This window comes from Cheilinus undulatus, linkage group 11, assembly GCF_018320785.1.
Source record: "Cheilinus undulatus linkage group 11, ASM1832078v1, whole genome shotgun sequence".
Taxonomy (NCBI): Eukaryota; Metazoa; Chordata; class Actinopteri; order Labriformes; family Labridae; genus Cheilinus; species Cheilinus undulatus.
The window spans coordinates 43,619,442-43,642,759 of NC_054875.1; the positions used below are offsets into that span (position 1 = coordinate 43,619,442).

At 39.9% G+C, this 23,318-nt stretch overlaps 1 protein-coding gene across 1 annotated transcript in view; it reads left to right on the forward strand.

Annotated features, from left to right (window-relative positions):
- LOC121517378 (probable phospholipid-transporting ATPase IIA) overlaps positions 1-6,348 on the forward strand; it is a 58,019-nt gene extending 51,671 nt beyond the window's left edge. The window contains exon 28 of the mRNA XM_041799080.1: positions 1,606-6,348. Within this exon, the coding sequence (XP_041655014.1) occupies positions 1,606-1,742 (137 nt within the window). The 3' untranslated portion in view covers positions 1,743-6,348. The remainder of the gene's footprint in view (positions 1-1,605) is intronic.
- Positions 6,349-23,318: the final 16,970 nt, after the last annotated feature.

Sequence of the window (23,318 nt, forward strand, 5' to 3'; positions counted from 1 at the left end):
GCATTTATGTAACTCTATGACAGCCTGTATGTTTCCAAGCTTTTTGGCATCTATTTACTCAAACTTGCAAAAAGAAGAAGCCAATTTAAGTTGTGCCAAATTAAGGCTCGTGTCTTACACAATACTCTAACCGAGAGAATTCCCAGTCTTTATTTTGAGCTTTATGTGGGGCGTGGAGTTCCAATTTCAGCCCACGATCTCGACCACTGAAGATCATGACTGGCATGTGGTCAAGTGTACCCTTTTGGACACTTTTCTACTTCTAAAAGTTAGAGTTGAAGAAATTTAAAACCTTTTCTTCTGAAGCATGTGCAGTTTAAACACATAAAGGGCCATTTTGTAAGAAAATTGTATAAAAGTATTTAACTTAAACAGCTATTTCATTCTAAATTCTGCCTTCAGGGACTGCCATCGTTGCAACATTTGTTAGTGAAATTATGAGGATTGTTTGCTTGAAAGGGTCATATTTTTGCCCAATGTTTACAACAATTCAAAGCTGGTTCTTGCAGAAGAACAGTCATTAGTGAGAGCTGCAGCAGTCATTTTTGCAGATAGCCTAAGTGCCAAGAAAACATACACACATGCTTTTATAATAAGTAAGTCTTAAACTTTCCAGTGTTGAAAAAAATAAATTGTTAGCTTCCATGGCCAGGAGATACGTACTAAAACTAAAATCTTGTTATTTTCACACCAAACTCAATCTGTAATTTTTACTCCATTTCTTTCCTGTTGAATAAACTCTTTACCGCACAAAACCATTTAATATTTTCTATGTATTTTTGCAGTGAATACAAATAAAATGACTCGCACTCAATGCGCAAGGTTTGAGTGTGACTTGTTTTTTTACAGACCTGAAAAATGCAACCAAAAATAACTGGCTCGGTGTGCAAAGACCTTCCACTAATCTGCTCTGTGAACTAGTGTGCAAATGACCAAAATATTTCTCATTTTGACCTGGCCTTTCTGACCAGTCTGTCCTCCACTTAACCAGGCAAAGTCAAGGGGAAAGAGTGGAGGAATTCCAAGAGAAAATGTAAATGCTAATAAAACAAGTTGATTGTGCATAAATATGAATTATCAGTAAAACTGATTTATTACCCAGGCACAAAGTCTCACTTTAAAGCACATAGATATAAGAAACTCTTCAGATTTTAATGCATAGTAAAGGTACTTTGGTGGGTAGTGAAGGTACTTTGGCGGGTTTATCTGTGTATAACATCCATCAGTGTAATCCACTGATAGATGTTTTTACACCCATGTGTTCACTGCAAACAGGGAACGCTACATGCTAATTTTGCATATGTTCTGTTTTGCTCAGTCGACTCTCTGTCTCCATAGGAACACTATACGTACTGTTTACAGCCCTCAAACCCTCAAATTACGGTGACTTAAACCGAGAGCATGTACTTCCTGAAATAAAACACCAAAGATAAACCACCTATCGTTAGTAAACATTCATTAACTCTACAGCTACAACAGAGCTGTTATACATCAAACATATGCATGAAAAAAAATCATTTCTTCCACTTACAAGTGCCATGATGCTTTACACTGTGTCTGTACCCTCTAATCTCTTTCTGACCTGTGACTCTTGGTCCATGCCAGACGTGTACTTCATCACCACGGTATCGTTCCTGTGGAAGGTGACCGTCATCACGCTGGTGAGCTGTTTGCCACTTTACATCCTCAAGTACCTCCGCAGACGTTTCTCTCCTCCTAACTACTCCAAGCTGACCTCTTAAAGACTCATGCAGAAGAGCCTTCGGTCTCATTTTCTTGCAGGGGAATCAGAAAGAAGTCTGTTTTCTTCTAGCAGAGCCTGCGCTTCGACTAGAGAATCAACCACGGATTTATCCCCTTTAATTTATCTGACTCTGATATGTTCGAGACGAACTGTTAAGTCTGGGGCAGGTTGTTTACTGAGAGTTTGTGTTAAAAGACGCACTTTAACTTGCTACTGATGTTTGATGCAAACACTCATAATTTATCAAGTGGAGAAAAGCTGCAGTGAAAGAGGGTTGAATGAGTTGAAATAAATGTGTTTTTGTCAGTGGTCCTCTCAGGATTGCCCTTCAAAAACTGACATCTTAGCAAGTTTATTTGTCCAATTTCTAGTAAAAAAAAGTATTTTTATTTCAAGCCACATCCACCTAACAAGTGAATCACCTTAATATGAGATGGAAAAACAAAAAATAGGTCTGAATTGCTGCCAGTAAGGGGAAAAACTGCCAATGAGGCTAGAAGTTTACCTTATATTTGTACTCACAAGCAACTCTGGTCTTATTTTTTGCTTCTTATATCTTGAAGATGTTTTTTATGGCTATGTGGCTTATGTTAAAGAGTAACTAAACCCCAAGACACATCTATCCTAGAATTTCAAAATGCTTTTAAAACATAATGGGCAGGACAGGGTGGGATAAGATGAGCCCACTCTCTTCTTTGTGCTGTCCCCATCAGCTGCTTCATCATACAACCTATGCTGCATTTGCAGAATTGATTATTAGCCATTTTATGGGACCATCCAAGTAGGGCAAAAGTTATAATCCTCATTATGTAGATTGTTGATATCATGAATATTAAAAGGGATTACTCATTGTTTTTACATCTGCTTTTGCATGCATTTATCAAACTTATACTTCTAACATTTTGAAAAAGAAGAAATATATTAATTTAAATTAATTTTTTAAAAATGTATAAAATAGAGACTTAAAATAAAAATGTTTAAACAAGAATGTTTAATTGATCAGCACTACATCCAGGGTAGATAGACTTAAGAGCAATCTATGCTTCCATGCTAAAAATACTCCATGGCCTATGAGGTCTACAGGTATAGTCTACATGAAACCCCTCAAAATCATATATAAACATGCTGAAACAATGCTGATTTCTAGTTCTGCGATTATTTCACTTGTTCGCACTGATGACTGCCCATCTCTGAGTTTGTCTGTGGCTTATTGAGTGTAGTCTAGTGTGAGAAAAAAGGCTGCAGACGTTGATACAAGTCAAATCTACTTGCCAACATCTGAAACAAACAGATGTGTATTTCCTCATCCAGATCTCTCAGTGGCAGAATTAAGTAAATTCTCTTGTGCTCTGCCTAAGCTGATTTAGCAGCTATACTTTCCATCTCCTTTGATATCTAGTTTCTTTTCTTCTGCAATAACTGCAGTATAATTATCTGCTGCTTAATATTTATCAGTACCAGCTCCCAACATTATATGGCCAGCTTCAGTTAGCAATGTTTCTTGTACACAAACATGCAGGAAATATACCACTGGGGCTGAAAACTGGCAGAAAAATCACACTTCTGTGTAGCTTCAGTATTGCTAAGCAACAAAGGCACACCACAACACACATTATGTAGTGCTCACAACAGCGTAGGCCCCATATGTTGTAGTTACTGCATAGACTCCACAGTATAAACCTAACTTCACCACAAGTAGCCCCAGTTTGAAATGATGGAATACGCTCTTAGAGAAGACACAAGGTCACATGTCACTAACAAGAAAAACAGAACTACATTAGCTAGAATTCTAAAGTACAACAGTGGTATCACTGATCAGTGGAGCTCGCTGCTACCTGCACATTTTAGCCAACAGCTGCCGCCACAGTAGATCAACAGAGCCAGCAAAGAAATCGGGCAGTCACTGCTGAGCTCTGTTGTGATTAAAGCTGGTGTCACCTGGATTTGTATCAGCTAATCAGAAATTTCAATTGCTGTGGCTGGCATTCAACCTGTAGAGGGCGTTCATTTTGCATATTTCTGACATATGTAGAATCCAAATGGAACCCTGCATGTGAAGATATCAGTGTCTTTTATATGTGTTGTTCAAAGAAATACATTAGATTTCTCAATTTTTGAGCAGCATTGATTTTGACAGCTATTTTTAATTTTAGTCTTAGTCTTTTGATCACGTCTTTTAGTTTTAGTCACATTTTAGTAATTTCTACCCTTTTCAGTTTTTGTCTAGTTTTAGTTCGTAAAAAGTTCTCGCATTTTAGCCTTTAGTTTTTGTCCAAGCATTTATTCTCTTGCCCAAATCCGGTACCAAGTCATGGCAGTGTGTTCGATGTACCCTGCCAAACCTGGGGTCCCTGCTTTCTACAGCTGAGAGACAGAACAGATGCATTGTTTTTGACAGATTTACACACAGTGGAGAAATATCATGGATTTGGAGTGTCTGACGAAAATTAAATTTATAATCTAGTTTTAGCTATCCTGACGAAAACTGAACTTACTTGTAGTCAGTTTTAGTCATCACAGATCTATTTTTTTAGTCTTAGTCTAGTTTTGTCATGGAAAAAAAGGCTGTCGACAATTATTTTTAGTCATAGTATAAGGAAGACATTCCTATTGAGTAGATTGAGGTGAGTAGAATCTGAAAAATGTTGGAAGATCAATGCAGCCATGTGACATTACTACCCACAGTGCATTGCACATAAATGGCAGCCTACATGTGAATATATTCTATATTTCTTCCAAAATTTTGTAGTCTACCGTCTTTCTTTGTAAAACATACATATAAAACACTAATGTTAATCTAGTAGGATCCATGTGTTTTTTTTTCCAGGGTTCCTTTTAAAAATGGACTCCAATGTTGAGATTAAGACCTAAATTGATCAAAAACACGACTAGATAAAAAAGAAAAACTCCATTGTCATTCTGCAGCAAATGACACATGACAAGAACTAATTTAGGAACTCAGGTCCTGGCTTAGAAATAGAAGAGAATGAAAATAGAATAGAGTAAAAATAGGATAAAATAACATAAAATAAATAGAATTTCCACACAGTAGATAATAAAATGTGCAACCTTTAAAAGGACTAGTACACAGAAGAGAAATGTCCTGATTTTAAATAGCTGTATGCCTAAGATTCAGCTAAAAAAAGTGCTCTGGGGGGTTAGTTACTCTTTAAATAAAGAGAGATATCTTGACAAGAAATTTGACATGTATGTCAGCTAAGATTTGAGCTTTTGCAGTATGTAAAGAGGAAAATTTCCCCAACTAAACAATGGTAAAAATACATCAAATGATAGTGCTTTTACGCCTGCATGTAGCAGGTCAAGGCAGCAGATCAGTTAAATAGAAAATGCAGGTCAACTTTGATTTACAATGTCAAAAGTCACATCAAGGAAAGTAGTTGGAAAACTTCTGTAAATGTGTCTCTTAGGCTGGAAACTAAATTTCTCCTATTTTAGTTCCTCTTCAAAGCTGTTTTTATCGTTGGACGCTGAAGCAGACGTAGCATTCTCACTCAGGAGTTGATTCAGACTCTCCTTTAAACAGTGACTTCTAAATGCAGTTTGAGAACTACACGGTTAAAGAACAGAACTTTACTGGCTAGACTTTGCATAAAACACACGTCTGCAGGTTTGTGTATTTGTTTATGCGTCACGGCGATGTGACGGCTCAACACGGCGGAGGTGGTTGTTTATTTTAGCATGACCCGTGATGTCTGATGTTAAATCTGTCTTTGTCTCTTTGTACGGACCCTGAGTTGTTAGTGTTTGTGGAGCGCGGTCAAAACAGCCACAAAGGAGCGACGGTTATTTGTAGCTAAATAGAAAAAAAAACGCCTGGCTGTGCGTCCGCAGGAGAATGTGCAGCCTCTCTCATGTGGCTGCTCGGTAGGCCAACGCCGGCCACTCTTCAGCATTGCATGATGACTCACTGTAACAGTGACCTAAAGCCATAACTGAAAATATCCCACTGACTCGAGTCCTGCTGCCCCTTTCTTCATATCGTCTAATCCAGGGTCCTTTCACTTCTACTAACCTCCACAGTTCAGCTGCGAAGATAAGGGGATCAAACCCTCTACTTCCTCTGATTCAATGTGAATAATGTCAATAAGTATTACTAAAACTGCACAGAGAGAGAAAAAATCAAACACTACACTCCTCACGCTTCATTTCACCAGTGGTGTGATGTTGAAGTTACTGTAAATAATCAAGAGCTAACAGAATAATATGATCACAGTCACAAATAAAATGCCAATGTTGTAGAAAAAGAGTCACTTGAATCATGTGACTTAATTAGCGTGTCAAACAAAGCGACCAGGGTGCCATACGTAATCATTTTTTTAACCAACATTTAAATCCAAACTGAATTCAGCAAAGTGTTTGCACAGAATTTTGTTTTGTACAACTGATTATTTATATTTTTATGTTGTAATAGAATTAAAAATGATGCTAAAATGGTTTGGTTGCTTGTAAATAACCAGTTTTTTTTATTTATTAACATGATTTATTTAATGGTGTTGATCACACTTAAATGAGCAGAAACAAAAAGGGAGAACTGTGTTGATGTCAATGTTGTGATGATGATTAATAAATCTCAATTTTCTTTACTTGTGCCTCTTTTTTCTGTCAAAGGTGTCATGATAACAGAATTTCAATTGTTGATATGATTCGTGTGATGATCTACCGATCTACCCTGCATGGACAGAAATATTCAGGAATGTTCTAACAGGCTGTTAGAATAGAAAAGAGCCTTCCCCAAAACTATTGCCACAAAGTTGGAAGCACAGCATTGTCCAAAATGTCTTGGTAAGCCGAAGCATTAAGATTGGTCTTCTTTTGAATTAAGGGGCCAAGCCCAAACCCTGAAAAGCAGCCCCATACCATTATCTCACCTCCACCAAACTTTACATTTGGCACAATGCAGTCAGGCAGGTAACATTCTCCCAGCGTCTGCCAAACCCATAATCTACACCAGTCCATCCTATGCTTTGCACTGGACTTGGTGATGTGAGGCTTGCATTCAGCTGCTCAGCCATAGACCCATTCATGAAGCTCTTCTCACACTGTTTTTGTGCTTACATTAATGCAACTAGAAGTTCAGAACTCTCAGCTGTGGAATCAGCAGAGTGTTGGCGACTTTGAAGCACCATGTACCTTAGCAATCATTGACTGCACTGTGTGACTTTACATGGTCTTCCGCTTCATGGCTGAGTTGCTTTTGTTCCTAAACGCTTCTACTTTCTAATGATATCACTTACAGCTAACTGTGGAATATGTAGCAGGGATTAAATTTCCCCAGCTGTCTTATTGCAAAGGTGGCATCCATCTCTGAACTCTTCAGAACAACTCATTTAGGATCACAAATGTTTGTAAATGCAGACTGCATGGCTTGGTGCTTAATTTTATACACCTGCAGGTCTGACTGAAACACCTGAATTTAGTAACTAACAGGTGTGGCCAAATACTAATGTGTCCATATAGTGTTCCTTAAAATCTGTACCATAAGGCAGTGGTTCTCAACCTTGGGGGTGGGGACCCCCATTGGGGGTAGTGAGACACTGAGAGGTGGTCTCCAGATACCCTGAAAAACTAAGAATATTTTTAAGTTACACTTTTGCCACTTTACACAAATTTTGTCAAATTGTTGACCCCCTTTCATAATTTTTTCCCACCAATTTAAACACATTTTTGCCATTTATCATCTATTTTTGTCATTTTTAAACTCTTTCCACCACTTTTTTATGCCTGTTTTTGCCACTTCAGCCAAATGTTGCCTCTGATGACCTATTATTGCCACTAGTAACCCCTTTTTACCACTTTTTACACCCAATTTTTCAAATTTCTGCAAATATCTGCCGGTTTTTCTTTCTCAGTTAACCCATTTTTGCCAATTTAAAGCCATTTCAGCCATTTTAACTCCTTTTTACCAAATATTTATGCCCACTTTTGCCACTTCTAACCCATTTCTGCTACTTTTAAAATCCAATTTCACCACATTTTTGCCATTATTTACCCAATGCAGCAATTTTTAAACCATTTTAATTCTTTTTTAACAAAGGGGATTTACAATTTAAGAAGGCTATTTACTACATAAATGATTAAAAAAAGGTGTTTCTTTGATAAGAGTGGTTATTTTTTCAGGTTAAATATGAAATATGGATATCAAAGCTTAACTCTACAATGGACCATGGTTTTGCTGACCTCAGTGGGCCCCCTGTTTGGCTGGGTCCCCAGTTTGGCACCTTTATTTTGGGGGTCACAGGCTGAAAATGTTGAGAGCCTCTGTCACAAGGGACATGATTTACATCTGTTTTCTCATCCAAAAACATGCCTGTCTCCTCTATGCCAGTGTGACCAATATACCGACCAGTAAATCAGATGCTGAAACATGCTGTCATGACCACAGATACAGTTGTTTTTATTTTTAAAAAATTTTCTAAAACTTTGTATTAACTTTGTCTTGATGGGGTACTGAGTGTAGATTAATAAGAATAAAAATGTTTGTTTTTTTTCCTGTATTATCAGGCTGAAACACAACAAAACTGAAAAAAGGTAAGGGGGTCTAAATACTTTCTGAATGCACTGTATATAATCTAGTTTTTGTAATTCAGTTGCTAACAAATATATAAAACAAAGGTGCTGAAGCTGACTATTTCCATCTATGGATTATATATATATATCTTATATATTTTTGTTAAAACTGTCATTGTGTTTCAGTTGGCATTTAAGTATTTTAAAGAATGTTTTTTTTTATTTTTAGCAGTTATAGTTTATTTTTTTGAAGTTTATCTTATTAACACTTAATTATTTTATTATTTTTTAGCTTTAAATGTTTTTCCTTACAGCTTCATTATTTGGGTTAGCATTTAGATGTGTTCTCTATACTAGTTTATGATTTATCTTTTTCTTCTTTTCTCAATTTTTTTGTCACCAACTTTTATTTATTGTATTGAATTATAATTGTTATACATTATTCCTTGAATCCTTGTTAACATTACACTACTGGTCAGTAGTAGTTTTATTGAAGAAATATTCATAAAATAACCAAATTGGTAGGATGGGAGTTGAAAAGGCAAATGAAAGTACAAGTTAATCCATTTTAAGACATGCTATGTGATCATGAGATTTTGCAATGATGTCAAAGACTTTGACACGATTGAGGTTTATGACTCAAAATTGTGACACGAAGCCACAAAAAGTAATAATGGAGCTTCATGTGGTTTAATGACCCATGCATGAACTATACGAGTAAAACCAGCTGAGCTTAATGTGGCCTTTGATGGCTTTAGTGGGCAGAGTGGAATTAAAACCGGGGGTATCCCAAATTGTTGCCCAAGACAAGAATAGTAAGAAAAAAAAGAAAGGGCAGATTTTTGTAAATAAAACAATTCTTTCCTTTTCTCAGGGCATCCCCCGTACATGGAATCTGGATCTTTCCTCAACAATTTGCATGCAAAAACAATTATGGTTATTTTGGTTGTGCTCCACGTCAGTTCTGTTTCTGATGAGGTGTGAGTTACACAGGACATGCTGTACAGGAGGAGGAGGAGGAGGAGGAGCCGGGGTGTTTGGCACGCTTTCACCAGAGGAGGGAGTCCCTGATGTCTGCTGGGAAGGTTTCACTCTCATTCATTCACAGACACGACCTACAAGTCTCAGGTAATCCACACAGTCACACTGTGATGTTTAACAAAACCAGAAATCATGAAACACATAAAAATCATGATTCCTATGAGAACATTTGGTCATTTTTCTTTTAAATGAGAAACCTGAGCTTAGTTTGGGGTCAAGGTTTTAGAAGGAAGGTTGTGTGTTTTGCATGTAGGTGATCAGTTTTAAATTTTATGCAGAGTATTGACCCAAAGTTTTGAGTTTTTCAAGGGTTGTTAGATTACCAGAATTTAAACTGTGATAAAATACTAATGAAATCAAATGCGTAATCTAGTGATTGTTGTTAAAACATCATGGGTACATCACAAGCAGGGACTTTGGCAGACCTTTAGTCGATCCCATTTCAAACTCTATCTCCACTGAAACTCTACACTCACTGTCTACAGCATTCATACCTTGAAACAACAGTAACTCTAGTTTCAAAACCTTAAAGCAAAAAAACTCAGTTTTTCTGTAGAAAAAAACTGCCCCATCTTCTCTGCACAGCCACAACAGCCTGGCTCCTCCTCCTCATGCTGGCCACCAGCCTGGTCACACACTGCTCTGGGATGGCATCCCATTCTTCAACCAGCATTTGTCGCAAGGTCAGCCAATGTGGTTTTGTTGGTCACTCTGGCACAAACGGAACACCCGAGCTGATCCCACAAGTGTTTGATGGGGTTGAGACTGCTGGCGGACCATTCCATCCTCTCCATTCCCAAATTCAGGAGGTAGTCTCTGATGTAGGTAGGCTCTGTGGGGCGAGCATTGTCATCTTGGAGGATAGAGTTCAGTCCCAGACTGAGGAGATATGGGATTGCCACTGGTTGCAGAATCTCATCTCTATACATCTCTGCATTGGGATTCCCTTCAATGATGTCAAGCCCCATTTTTCCAGTGAGGGAGGTGCTGCCACTAAAAGATATAACCTTACTGGTGCAGCAATCAGCATAGCGTTCTCTGCGTTTTCTTCACACCTCAACCCTATGATCTAACTGCCATAGGCAGAATCTGGACTCGTCTTTGAACATAACATTAATCCACGTGTTCAGGTTGCAGTGTGCGTGCTGCCAACGCCAGCGCAGATGTGCCTGATGGTGAGGGGAATCATAACAGGCCTTCTGGCAGCCCTGTGAGTCCAGAGATTGGTTGTGTGCAGTCTGTTCCGGATGGGCCATATCGTCCTGCAAACCTACCCTGTAAATCTAAAGACAGTTCTGACAGGGTGGGGAAATGGTGTTCTTAGGATGTCGCCTTCTTGGATGCTCACTTCACAGCCTGCCTCTGACATCCCCCGTTACATGAAACTTGGCCTTCGGTTTGGAGACAGTATATGGGCTTACTACAAATAATGTCGCAGCTTGGTTCTGCAGAACAGCTTGAAGTTGCCCTATCACTTTATTTTCAAAGAGACGTCTATGCTTAGTTTGAATTCAATGTTTTAAAAGGAACGTTGGATATTATGCAGTTAGGTAATCGGCTTTAATTTTACTAGGATTGTCAAAATACCAGAATTTTAAACCATGATGAAATACTAACAAAATCAAATATGTTAGTGTGTGATAATTCTTAATACATCATGGGCACTCCATGGTCAAGCTTGGTTTTGCAGAACACTGGCTTGAAGTTGCCTTGTCGGACTGATCAGTTAGATAGTCAGATCATCTGATTGTCAGCACCTGGGGCTACCAGAAGCCCAAATATGAGAATAAGCTGTTTGGCAATGGCGAAGAAGATTTGGCAAATTTTTCAGGGGCGCAACCCACATACTCAGCTCTGCTGCTCATCCCACAAATGCATGTTCCTTATAATAGCGGCACCATTTAAAAGGCAAATAAACAAGCTTTCCAACACTATTATTGCCAAGAAGCATTGTTAAAGCAAAGAAATAATCTACCAAACACAAATTTTCTTACTTTTGTGAGGTTTTTTTTTTGCCTCTCTCTTACCGGTGACGTAGATGGCACAGAGGTGGCATCACCCTTTACCCCCCTTATGCATCTACCAAAATTATAGTGGAAGGCAAAATGTCTCAAGGGTGTAAATATCAAGGCTTTAAATGGCACTATGAATTGGGATAGTGTCTTCTTTCAGTGTTTTAACATCACAATGTTTTCTTCTTTATCCTGTTGCAAGCCTTGGCTAATTAACTTTAGCTCACTTAACCTTCACTCCTGTCACAAGCTAACCTTGCAAAGCAGATGGATATGCCCGTTTCCTTGTTTTTTACTGGCGAATCCATTTTGCAAAGCTCCCATCTGAACCGTTTGGGCCCGGTTAGAAAGTGACAGGACCAATCAGCAACGAGGGGCAGTACTTTCAGGCGCAGCAGAGTCGTGATGTAAACAAGCAGCAGCAAGAACTGGTGCAGTGATAGAGGAAGAGATTAGCTTGGATGCTGCTAAAGCGCCAGTTTTATCAGAACTTGACAACATTTCTTGGTTAAAAAAAGAACAAAGAACAGCAGTGAGTTGTTTTCTTTTCAAAAACGACAAAAGTCGAGTACTTACATGTCTATAGTCGCCATGTTTCACGTTTTCCCTCAGTAACTGCGCACGCGCAGCTCGATAGCTGCTACATCACGTGTTTTGTTGCTCTTATTGGCCCGTAGAGATGTGATAGACAGAACGTTCGTCCAATCACACTCCGAGTTTTTTTTAAATCCTCTGCCTTTTCTCAAACGTTTCCTATAGAAGCTTTCCCAGATGAATGTGTGAAACAAATCCATCTGGCGTGTCAGGTTAGTCAGAAGCACCACTAAGAAGATCCTGAGTTGTCAGGAAAATCTGTTCAGAAAAAACATTTTGAAACTGAACATTCAATATTTTCCTTTGTATCCCACAAACAAGGTTGAAGATAAAATGCTGTATCACTATTTTGTCCTGCCTCTTGTGTAGACACATTTTAAAAGTTGATATCTCAATGATAACTCATGATCTGTCTTTCACAGGACAGTTTTAGGTCAAACATATGCCTAATTTTCAACAGTATCGATCATTTATCAAATGTATATTGTATCATTATAAACATGTGGCACAAAAAAGGTTTTAATTATTGTTTGACAACCTTACATTGGACTGAAATTCTCAGTCTTCAGCCCTTTCCTCCCTTTTTGTGATCATTCACTGAAGCACCTCAGCACTGCATGTTCACATTAAAACAACAGAGGATATCCAACTTTTTTTCTTCTTGTTCCATTGCCCACATGCGTAAGTTAAACCATTAAAAGAAACCATTTAGGTTAATCAGTCCCATGAAAAGTGAAATTCCACTCCAGAATCAACAGAGCTTCCTGCTAGCCTCAACTTTCATGGTCTTTCCTCTTACTGAAGCCAGCTACGGAGGCCCCACTGGTCCACTGCCAAATCCACAATCCAATCAAAGTCTGAGTATATTTTGAAATTTACTTTGCATTTTACAAGGTTAAGATATTCAAGCTTTAAAAAGAGGTCACTCACGGCAGTTGCGCAACAAATCCGGGGCTAATTACCACAAGGTCGGTGCATTTTTATCTTTGGCACTTCGAGACTGGAATTTGTTTCCAGCTTGGAAACATCTTACACGCTGCTCCCAGTGGAACAAGGCAGAGAGAGAAAGAGAGAAAGTGTGCTACAGAATATACCACAGACTGTCAAAGGGTCTCGACTGCAGCGGTTAATACAAATGATAGCATGGAACCGGGTGGGATCCAAATCCAACCTACAGGCCCAGAGCCACCACATCAACGAGGGTGCTGGGTCTCCGCCAGCTTCCTGTGGAGGGAGCTTAGCTCTGCTTTTCTTCTGGGTCACATCTGATTAGTGTAAGGCCTAATGAACAGAGGTGGTTTCTGAATACATACACAGTATGCTTACATCCACAGTTAAGTCTTGATATGGTCACAACTCAATCAGACAATCTTAGTCAGAAGAGACCTGAATCTGCAATATCTTTGGCAATGAGACTCCATTGTGGTGTCCACATTAATTCAATGGGATGGTGAGACTGACAACAGGATAGAATACGCCCCTTATAAGTCTAGACATTATTGGAACTAAAGATCCAAGTGATGCTGGATAGCCACCGGAGGATCTGGAACTAGACGTTGAAGGGCTGGACCTGGACACTGACACTTTGGACAACTGGACACTGAAGGGCCCAGTCAGATATCCAGGTGTCCAGATGTCAAGTGTCTTGACACCCTGACACTGAAGAGCTGGACACCTGGACATTTAAAAGCCGGACCCGAACAATGAAGGTCTGGACACTGAGACGCTGGGCACAAGCATTGAAGAGGTAGATCCAAACACTAAGGATCCGGCCACCTTGACACTGAAGAGCTGGACCAAGACACTAGGGAGCTTAACTAGGACACTGAAGAGTTGGATCCAGACTCTGAAGGTCTGGTCATCTAGACACCTGGACATTAAGGAGCTGGAGACCCATAAACTGGGAAGCTGGACCAGGACATTGAGGAAATGGACCCAGACGCTGATGTCTTGAAATCTGGACAATGAAGGTCTGGAAATTCAGACACTGAAGGTCTTCAGGTCTAGACACTGATGCTCTGTGAATCTGGACACTAAAGGTCTTAAAATCTGGAATAATGAGGAGCTGGACACCCTGACACTGACAGTCTAAAAAATCTGTAGAATGATGAATTGGACACCCAGACATTGAAGGTCTTGAAATCTGGACAGTGAAGGTCTGGAAATTCAGGCATTGAAGAGCTTAAAATCTAGATACTGATGGTCATTAAAACCTGAATAATGAGGACCTGGACACCCAGACATTGCAGGTCTTGAAATCTGGACAGTGAAGGTCTGGAAATTCAGGCATTGACGAGCTTAAAATCTAGACACTGATGGTCATTAAAACCTGAATAATGAGGACTTGGGCACCCAGACACTGAAGGTCTGGAAATCTGGACAATGAAGGTCTGGGAATTCAGAAAATGAAGATGTGGGCATCCAGAAACTGAAGGTCTGGAAATTTGCGCAGTGAGAGTCTGGAAATCCACACACTGAATGTCTGAAAATATGGTCAGTGAAGGTCTGGAAATTCAGACATTGAAGGGCTTAAAATCTGCAATAATAAGGAGCTGGACACCTGGACACTGAATTTATGAACACCCAGACACTGAAGGTCTGCATGTGTGGAAATCAAAGATCTGGACACCCAGGCACTGAAGGGGTGGACTGAAATTGGGTGGTGTAGGGTCCCATGGATTCACACTGAAGACAGGCCAACAGCAGAGAGGAGCCAATTTAATTGATAGCAGCAAGATGATTGGCTGATAGAGGTCATGTCAAGATCTGATTGATTTTTATAACCAAAGCAGGAGTGAGGTTCAGATTGTGTAATGTGAACTGATACGCAACAGTCTGACTGCTTGAACTTCTGTTAGTATCATTTATTTGAACCATTGTCCTTGTCCCAGTATACAAGCAGCTAGGGGGAATCAGTCTATTGATTTAAGTATTTACAACAACATGACGTTATGGGGTGATGTGTATTTGCCACCAATCACTTGTAACTAGGGATGCAATGACATGATTGAGATGTTACAAGATTTCTCATCAAGGTAAAAACTCTTGTGATTGCAGTGCATAGTTGCAGGTCATCAGCCATCATGGCAAAGTCTGAAGATGTATGCCACAGTCCCCTGTGCCAGCTGGAAGAGTCTCACAGCTGATCCACAAACTTCCCCCCAAGTTTCTGTAGAGGTAGTCAAATCTCATCTCCCGTCATGAACACCAGCTTGTCTTGTGAGCTGAGAGTACCGCCACACCCCTACTCGCCACATCAAACTTTTCTCCTTAGCTGCAGTTTGCGGTTTCAAACTGACACAAACCTTTGTCTGATGATTTGGAGTGACACTTACTAATGAACAAGCTCTGAATTGTTTACTACACACTGTTTCTGCTCTGTGTAAACAGTGGATATTGGCAATGACAGGCCCCCTCAGAGAATCATTGCAGGGTATGAACACACTCACACCCTCCTCGGTTGCTATTTATAGCTGTGTGTGAGGAATGCTTTGATTTGTCTTAGCGCCCACTGCTGTTAAAAAAGGCCTGCAGATGTGTTCCCCTGCCGCTCCCTTCCATCTCTAATGACACTGCTTAATGCCTACAAAACAAGTGAAACAAACCGCCCACATCACTTCAACATGCTCTGGATTAAATGCTTTTTTTAGCTGGTGAAACGAGTGATTTATTGGCATTGTTGAGGCTGAATACTCTGTTGAATTAATAATACTACAGTAAGATGGGAGAGTTTTTCTTTTCAGCTGTTTGTTTCACTTTGCTTTGACGACGAAGTATTGACTTTTTTAATCTATAGTGCACTGATATGAAATACAGAGATATGTAGAAGTTATGAAATGCTGTAGGGTGGAATTGGAAACCTGGACAGGACAGAAATAGTGTAGACGAGCAGGGGGGTTGATATTGTTTCATGTGATTTCATAATGCTGTTCTCAAAGGGGAAAAATCCATGAGCTAGTCTGCCACTTTTCCACTGGACTTAAGATGCTTGAATTCTCTCTACAAACATTTGAGTATCGATCAGAATCCTGTTACATAATAAGGCTTTTTTTTTTCACCCGCTCTAGATGTATATAGTTTCCATGTTGGTGGAACATATTAGTTCATTCATACAACTCGGAAAAAGGAGGGAAATGTTTTCCAGGGATCTCAAGTTGTGGCAGGAAGGAAATAAGATTCCTTATTGCACAATGACATGCCAGCGCTGCACCCAGACTGAAATCCTGTCAGCAATGGTCTGAACAGACTCTGCTACATATCTAGCATCTACTAAAAAGTTTAAAACACAAGCGTTTACCTCTGTGCTTCTTCATTATTATTAGGCAATCCTTAATCACACGTTTAACTGCATTTAAACATTATAGTGTTTTAAACCACTCCACTGCTGGTACTGAGGTCCTTCTCTACATGAAAATATGTCTACTCTTGTTAAACAATCTTATTTATCTTTTTGGAGAGAATCACTTGCCAGGATATCACATCTTATCAGCAGGAGGGATATGGAAATATGCAGCACAGCAGAAGTGGACAGAGAATGTGTGGGGTCGGAGGCAAATTAATGGAAAAGCACCTGCTTTATGAGGTATACCAAGGAGCTTAGTCAGGGAGTATGAGTCTTCATTTTGCCACGTGTTTAAGATGTCAATAACCTTTTTTGGGTATGCTAGGATATCCTTCTAAATGCAACGCAGCAATGTCCTGTCTTCCCACATCTGTTTCTGAGCTCAGTCTTGATCATCTTAAGTTTGGAAAATGACCAACCTACTGAAATAGTTGTCACTTGCAATCTGGCTTGGTCAGGGTTATGAGAGGGCATTTTACCACCTTTTGTTCCCTGTAAAGGCACCCTAGAAGGCATTTAACCATGTTTTGCCCATTGGAAAAGCAAGAAGGCAACTATATATTGTCCATTGTAAGGGTGCCTTTAAAGGCACTATAGCATATTTGGTACACTTAAAGGGCACCCTAGAAGACTCTTGTCCACTGGATGGCACCTTAGAAGACAATTTTGCACTAGAGGGTACCCTTAAAGACACTTGTCCACTGGAGAGCCCCCCTGACGACACTGGTCCACCGGGAGGGCACCCTAGAAGTAACCTGTTCACTGGAGGGCACCCAAGAAGAAACTTGTCCACTGGAGGGCACTTTAGGAGACATGTCCACTGGGGTGCACCCTAGAAGGCACTACTCGATTTTAGAGTCCAATAGAGGGTACCCTAGAAGACCCTTGTGTTCTGGAGGGCACCCTAGAAGACACTTAGCCATGTTGTATTCACTGGGGGGGTACCTTAGAAGGAACCTGCCCAGGTTTGTTGTCCACTGGAAAGACACCCTTGAAGGCACTTGACTATGTTTTGTCAACTGGAAGGGCACCTCAGAAGACACTTGTCTTCTGGAAGGGCACCCTAGAAGACACTTGTTTACTGTAAAGGCACTGTTACTTCTACTACTGGAAGGGCACTTTAGAAGGCACTTTACCATGTTTTTTCCACTGGAAGGGCACTCTAGAAGGCACTTTACCATGTTTTGTCAACTTGGGCACCTTAGAAGATACTTGTCCCCTGGGCAAGCATCCTAGAAGGCACTAAACCATGTTTTGTCCAATGGTAGGACATGCTCAAAGGCACTACAATATCTTTTCCTACCAGAAGTGCACCTTAGAAGACACATAACCATGTTTTATCGACTGGAAGGGCAACCTAGAAGACACTTTGACAAATTTGGTTTCCTGGAAGAACATCCTAAATGGCTTTTCAGAACATTTTGTTTCCTAGAAAGGCACCCTGAATGCACTTTACTATGGAAGAGATCTCTAGAAGGCTCACTGTGTTTTTTCCTGTTAGGGCACCCTAGAAAGCATTAAACCATATTTTGTTCACTGCTGGGGCACCCTAGAAGACACTGTACCATGCTTCATCCCATTCTAGGTCACCCCAGAAGCTCGATTAATCATTTTTTACCTACCTTTGAGGGGACCTTGGTGGGCTCTGTAACAAAATTGTTGTCACTCTTGAGTCCACCAGTGCATCCCAGTATGTTATAAATGAGTAGAAAAATATAAACCCCTTGAAAAAAACAATTAGAGATGTTTAACTGCTTGTATGGTTGAATCCATTCACTTAGCAAACATAAAGATTGTTACATGATGAAATAGTCACACATTTTGGGAAATCTTGAGCAAGACCCAAATGTTTTTCACAAAGCCAAATTAAGTGGGTCAGTGATGTGTCCTCCAAAAACACTGTTTAAAAAAGTTTTTGAGCAGACCAGTGGAAGAGGGGGGAGCGATCATGCCTGGGCACAGTATGAAACACTTGTGCCCTTGTGAAGGCTTAATAATTGTGCTGTTAATTTGGCAAATTTGTATGGGGCCTAATGAGTATTGACTCTCTTTTGGGGCCTGCCTCTTGTGGACCTGTGAGAAAGTTTTCTTTTTTGCTCATCTGACATGGCTTCTTCATTCAGCCCCTGTTGTTTCAGCCTGATTTTATTAGATTATAGCTAACTTATATAGCTATTTGCAAGGAAATTAGACCTTTAGATAATGAATAACTATTTCTGCAAGCAGATGATTTCATAATCTTTGTAAATATAACATATTTAACAGCTTGAAAGGGATTAATAAGTGGTCTAGTTGTGACAAACTGAATCAGAGTTAATGAAAGAAGTAGTAAAATGAACTTGGCATATTAAAAAGCAGGTCTAATAACCCACATCGAGGCAAAAGTCCATGCCTCCCCTTGCCCCCTGAATTTCCTTCGAAAGTTTTCCATGGGACACGACACAATTAACCATTTCCATATTGAAGTTCCACTGCTTGGGTTTTAAAGCTCAACCACACATGTTACACTTGGAAAACTCAAACAGGGCAATGCTCTAACCCAGACAACTCTACCTCAATGAGCTGTTTTTACAGTGATGGAAAATACTGCATGAACTCGGAAAGTGTGGGCTCTCCGTGGAGAAGAAAAAAAAAGAGACGGAAGTGCAAAGTCGGCCGTCTGGACACAGGCGGGTTTTCCTTTCTTAAGCGTGTGCCGTATTCATTTACTCATTCATAATTTGGGTTGCATAAGAGTTCCGTAACAGTGGAGGAATTTACATCTGGAAGACGGGGCTGCTGCTGGATGGTAACCCCTGAAAACGAACGCTCCCTGGGCGCTGTGGTTTATAGACTAATCGAGTCACCTTGTTCAACCAGCAGTCCAAGACGGGATCCCCTCACTCAGACTAACCCATGTCTGAATTCAGGACAGATCCTTTGATTACCCCCCTGCCCCCTCCTTTCACTTCTACACACATTTTCCTCTGAATGGCCTTGAGTCTGACGTCTGATGAAAGCACCAAGCAGTCAACGAGGCCATGCAGACAGCTTAAAACATGAAATATAGAGAAGAGTTTCAGCCCAGTGCAGACAGATACAAGTGTTCTTTTTAGCTTTGACTTGTTGATTGATAGTTTTGTGTTAAGTTGCTAAAAGCTGCATTTTCTGTCTTGTTTACCAGGAGGAAAAGAGGTCAGTCGGAATTGCTGTTGTTTTGGGAAACTCTGCCTACGTCTATCCTGGTAAATTCTCTGTGATATTTTAGTTTTTATGTATTTATTTCGACAGCCGAGGTCATTTATATCTGACAAAGACTTTAAACAACAGTTACAGAACCACCCGCATACCGTTTTGTCATGGCGGCCACAACAACTGCACAGACAACACCACAGACTATGTTTATACATAAAATATGAATACTCAGCCATATCTTCCTTATTTTAGAGCCTGCTGTAGTTAGCAACTTCTGTTACATAATCAAGAGGTATAACAATATCACACTGTACAAAGAATGCGTCTATTTGACACAAACAACAGTATCAGTCCCTTTAAGGGCAATAGATCCAAAGCCCTTCATTCTTGTATGTGGAAGGCATAAATGAATACAGGTTTAATGAAGACAGACTGGCCACACTATACAACTTTTAGCCCAATTATAGGTCAGATGTGCTTTTCCCAATATGCTCTTGGGGGCTCGTCCAGATTCTAGGCTTGCCGCAAATGCTTATTTGTCCAAGAGTGCTTTTTCAATACAATCATTTCACTACTTCCTATTAAATCAGAGCTTCCTGACCTCAAAATGTAAAAATCAAACGTGTTTGATGCTTATAATTGTGGATCAGTCTGCCTCTGACTGGTAAGGGCAAGCAACATAAACCAGATGTTACGTACTCTTACGGCTCACAAGCACAACTATAGCTTCATCCTCAACAGGATTTTTTCCTCCTTTTTTGATTTCGCTGCAACATTAGACATGGCAGGATAGCCACCTAAAGATTTTAACCATCCACCATGTTTGTTTTTCTTCTTAAGTCACATTTGATCATGTGCTTTCTGTGAGATTACACGTGTGAGAAATCGCCGCTGTTAAAGCCTAACTATAAGCGGCAGATGTGTGATCTCATGGTCTGCTGAATCATCTAGTGCAGTGATTCTCAGCTAGTGGGCTGGGAGCCAAAAGGAGAGCTGCACTCAGTGGGTCACAGTTGTGTTTCGGTAAGAAAATGTTGCAAGAACTTACAGAAGCCTGAAGTCATGCACAGTCATGCGCATAAGTTTTAGGCACGTAGGGCACTAAAATCTCATCACTGGGCCTGATGTGCCACAACCTGTGGCTGGAGAGGGGGGAAAGGGCAGCCAGAGTCAAGCTCAACAGATGTTGACATACGTGTCACTCTGCAGCCAAGGTCAAGCTCGACGGCATCTTTTTTGTCTGGATCTTTTTACCCCTGATAATATCAGTGAGTTTTGGTCCCCCTGGAACCAGGGACTTCTGGAGACCTTACTACCCACCCAGACGATACCCTAGGCTGTGCTTACTCACCACATCCATCTGCCCATCCGCTGCCCTAAAGCTGTGGACTTTGTTATTTTTTCAACACATTTTCCCATGCCCCTGGTAATATGCAAGGACATCCAGTGCACTACTTGGGTTGTGTCAATCCTCCTTTCAGCCTGATATTGCCCTCCTTACTCACCACATCTTTACTTTACTTCAGTCTTATTGTTTGGCCTAAACATGCCTACAAGTTCTGCACAGTACTGTTCAGCCATACTTTTTTATTTCACTCCATTTTTACCCTGATAATGAATAAATTTTGGTTGTTTTCTTGAGATTCTGACTTATTAATCTAGTTATCTTAGGATGACAAAGTTGGTTTTCCCATAATAATTTGTTTATTTCTCAAGATCTCCAGTAAACAACCTACAAACGTAAACATTCTTGCATGAATCAGAGTAAAATAAGATGCATGCATATTCTCCCAGGGCTTCTGACCTTATGAGCTTTCTGAACATGTTAGTGTTAGTTCTCTTTATTCAATCATATTTTATTCCATCTAAGGTCCGAATCGCAACATGTCTGTTTGAATAAATTTCAGTAAAACCATCAGGACCATCATTACTCAAGGAGCATTTTGTAATCTACATAACAAGGAAATAATCTATTTCAAATAGTAATTAAGAGGTAAAATAAAATTGGCAACCAAATGGAGCCAATGAAGAAGTGGAAAAAACTGCAGTTCCTCATGTACCCACCTGAGGCTCCAAAGCTATACAATCTCTATTAAGTTCCACATTAAAATGTCCATTTTCCAATGGAAATAAGCATGTTTACAGCATGGTTTAATAACTTAAATGATCAGTATAGTTCATAATTTTATAACTCATCTCTTTTGTACATTTTTAGCCACTTCTTTGGTTAAAATTTTGTTTGGGGTCCTCTACAGCCTTGTGGCCTGTCTTGCCTGTTGACTAGCTGTGCCTGTAATTAGAGAGCATTATTCTCAGGTTTTTAAATTTAGGATTTGTGCTCATCTTTTCAGGTTCTTCCAGTCCCACCTGCCTGCCTTTTAATATTTGTGGTGTCTCCTCACCTGTTTATCCTTCTTACATGGATGTTCACTATCCCCTTCGCTCCCTAGTTTATTCACGAGTCTGTTTACACCAGACTGATCTCCCATAGTGGCTTTGTGTTTTGCAGTGTCCCACTAGTTTTGACCCTGGTTTTACGCTTAAGATCATTTTTTGTGGCCTATATTTTGTGGTCACATATTCACTCTCTTCTTCTTACTTTCACCTCCTGAGTTGAGCTCCAACATTACCTCTTGTCTTTGAACTTTTCCAATTAATAACAAACTGTGGACATTTGGAAACTTTACTCCCCATTTAGGAGAAATTCAAAAGAGGTTATGGTCTAGCTAAATACAAACATTCATCCTTTTTTTCACTCTTTATTTTGGAGTCTATAAGGTAAGCACAGCAGGGCACTAAAAGCACCGGAGCGGGCATGAATTCATGGCACTGAAACAGTAATGTATAGTTTAACTTGGCTCTTATGGATGGTTTATGCTACAGCTTCCTCTCCTGGGCAAAACATGAACTTGTTAATGTAAAAACAGCTTACTTTGAAAAGGTTTCAACCACCTGTTTTGTATTTTTTTTGGAAAATATATATAGGGTCAGTTTCATCCTTGTGTGTGTCCTACAAACCTGAATCAATAATAGTGGTACTTGGCAAACTTCTACTAAATACTTAAGGCTTAAATGTCCATTTGAGCTCTGTGACAAGTTGCTGGATGATTTAATCAGCTCAAAGATTAGAAAGAAAGATTGTAGCAGATTTAAAGCAATGAAGGTGGAAATTCAGTTTGGTGTGCTTTAGAGCCCACCAAAGGTCTTTGAGCTTGATTGTACTCTTGTAAGCATAAAACTTTTACCTTCATCTCACAGACAAGGTAGTTTTGCTGACAAACCAAGTGTGATGAAGCCATCAAAGAGGTCTTCCAACAAGGTACAGTAATCTTACTTAATTGTGTGCAAATATGACTTAGCTAGCACATACAGCCCATTGTTTGCTTACTTTTTTTTTTGGAGTATGTACATGTCATCTTGGTACACAGTCCTGTGGGTCCATTTCAATAACCCTGGCGTTTTCTCTGTCCATTTTGTGGTTTTCCCCTCTGCAGTGATCTGATCTGACTGATTTCAGGCTCTCCTGTTTTGTTGAACTGATAAGACCCGTCATACCAACATCATGCGACTCTTCTGTGGAAGACTGCAGGAAATTAGCAGCTGAAACATGTCAAGGTAGATACTTTACTTGCCTAAAAAATGACTTAAAAAAAAATCCAGCTCATTGCACTTGTCCTCTTCACAGATTCAGCCATCACCATCCTGTTCTGTCTCTTGGAGTGCGTCCATTCTTGAGCTGTTTGATCCACTTGTGCAAACCTAAGAACCAAGCTCTGTTCTACTTGAAAACGAGGGCTTTGGTTCGATTCTGAGTGCACCAGAGTTTGCTTCGCCAATAATGAGAATGGTATCCAGAACAAACATGGGAAGTGCACAAAAAAGC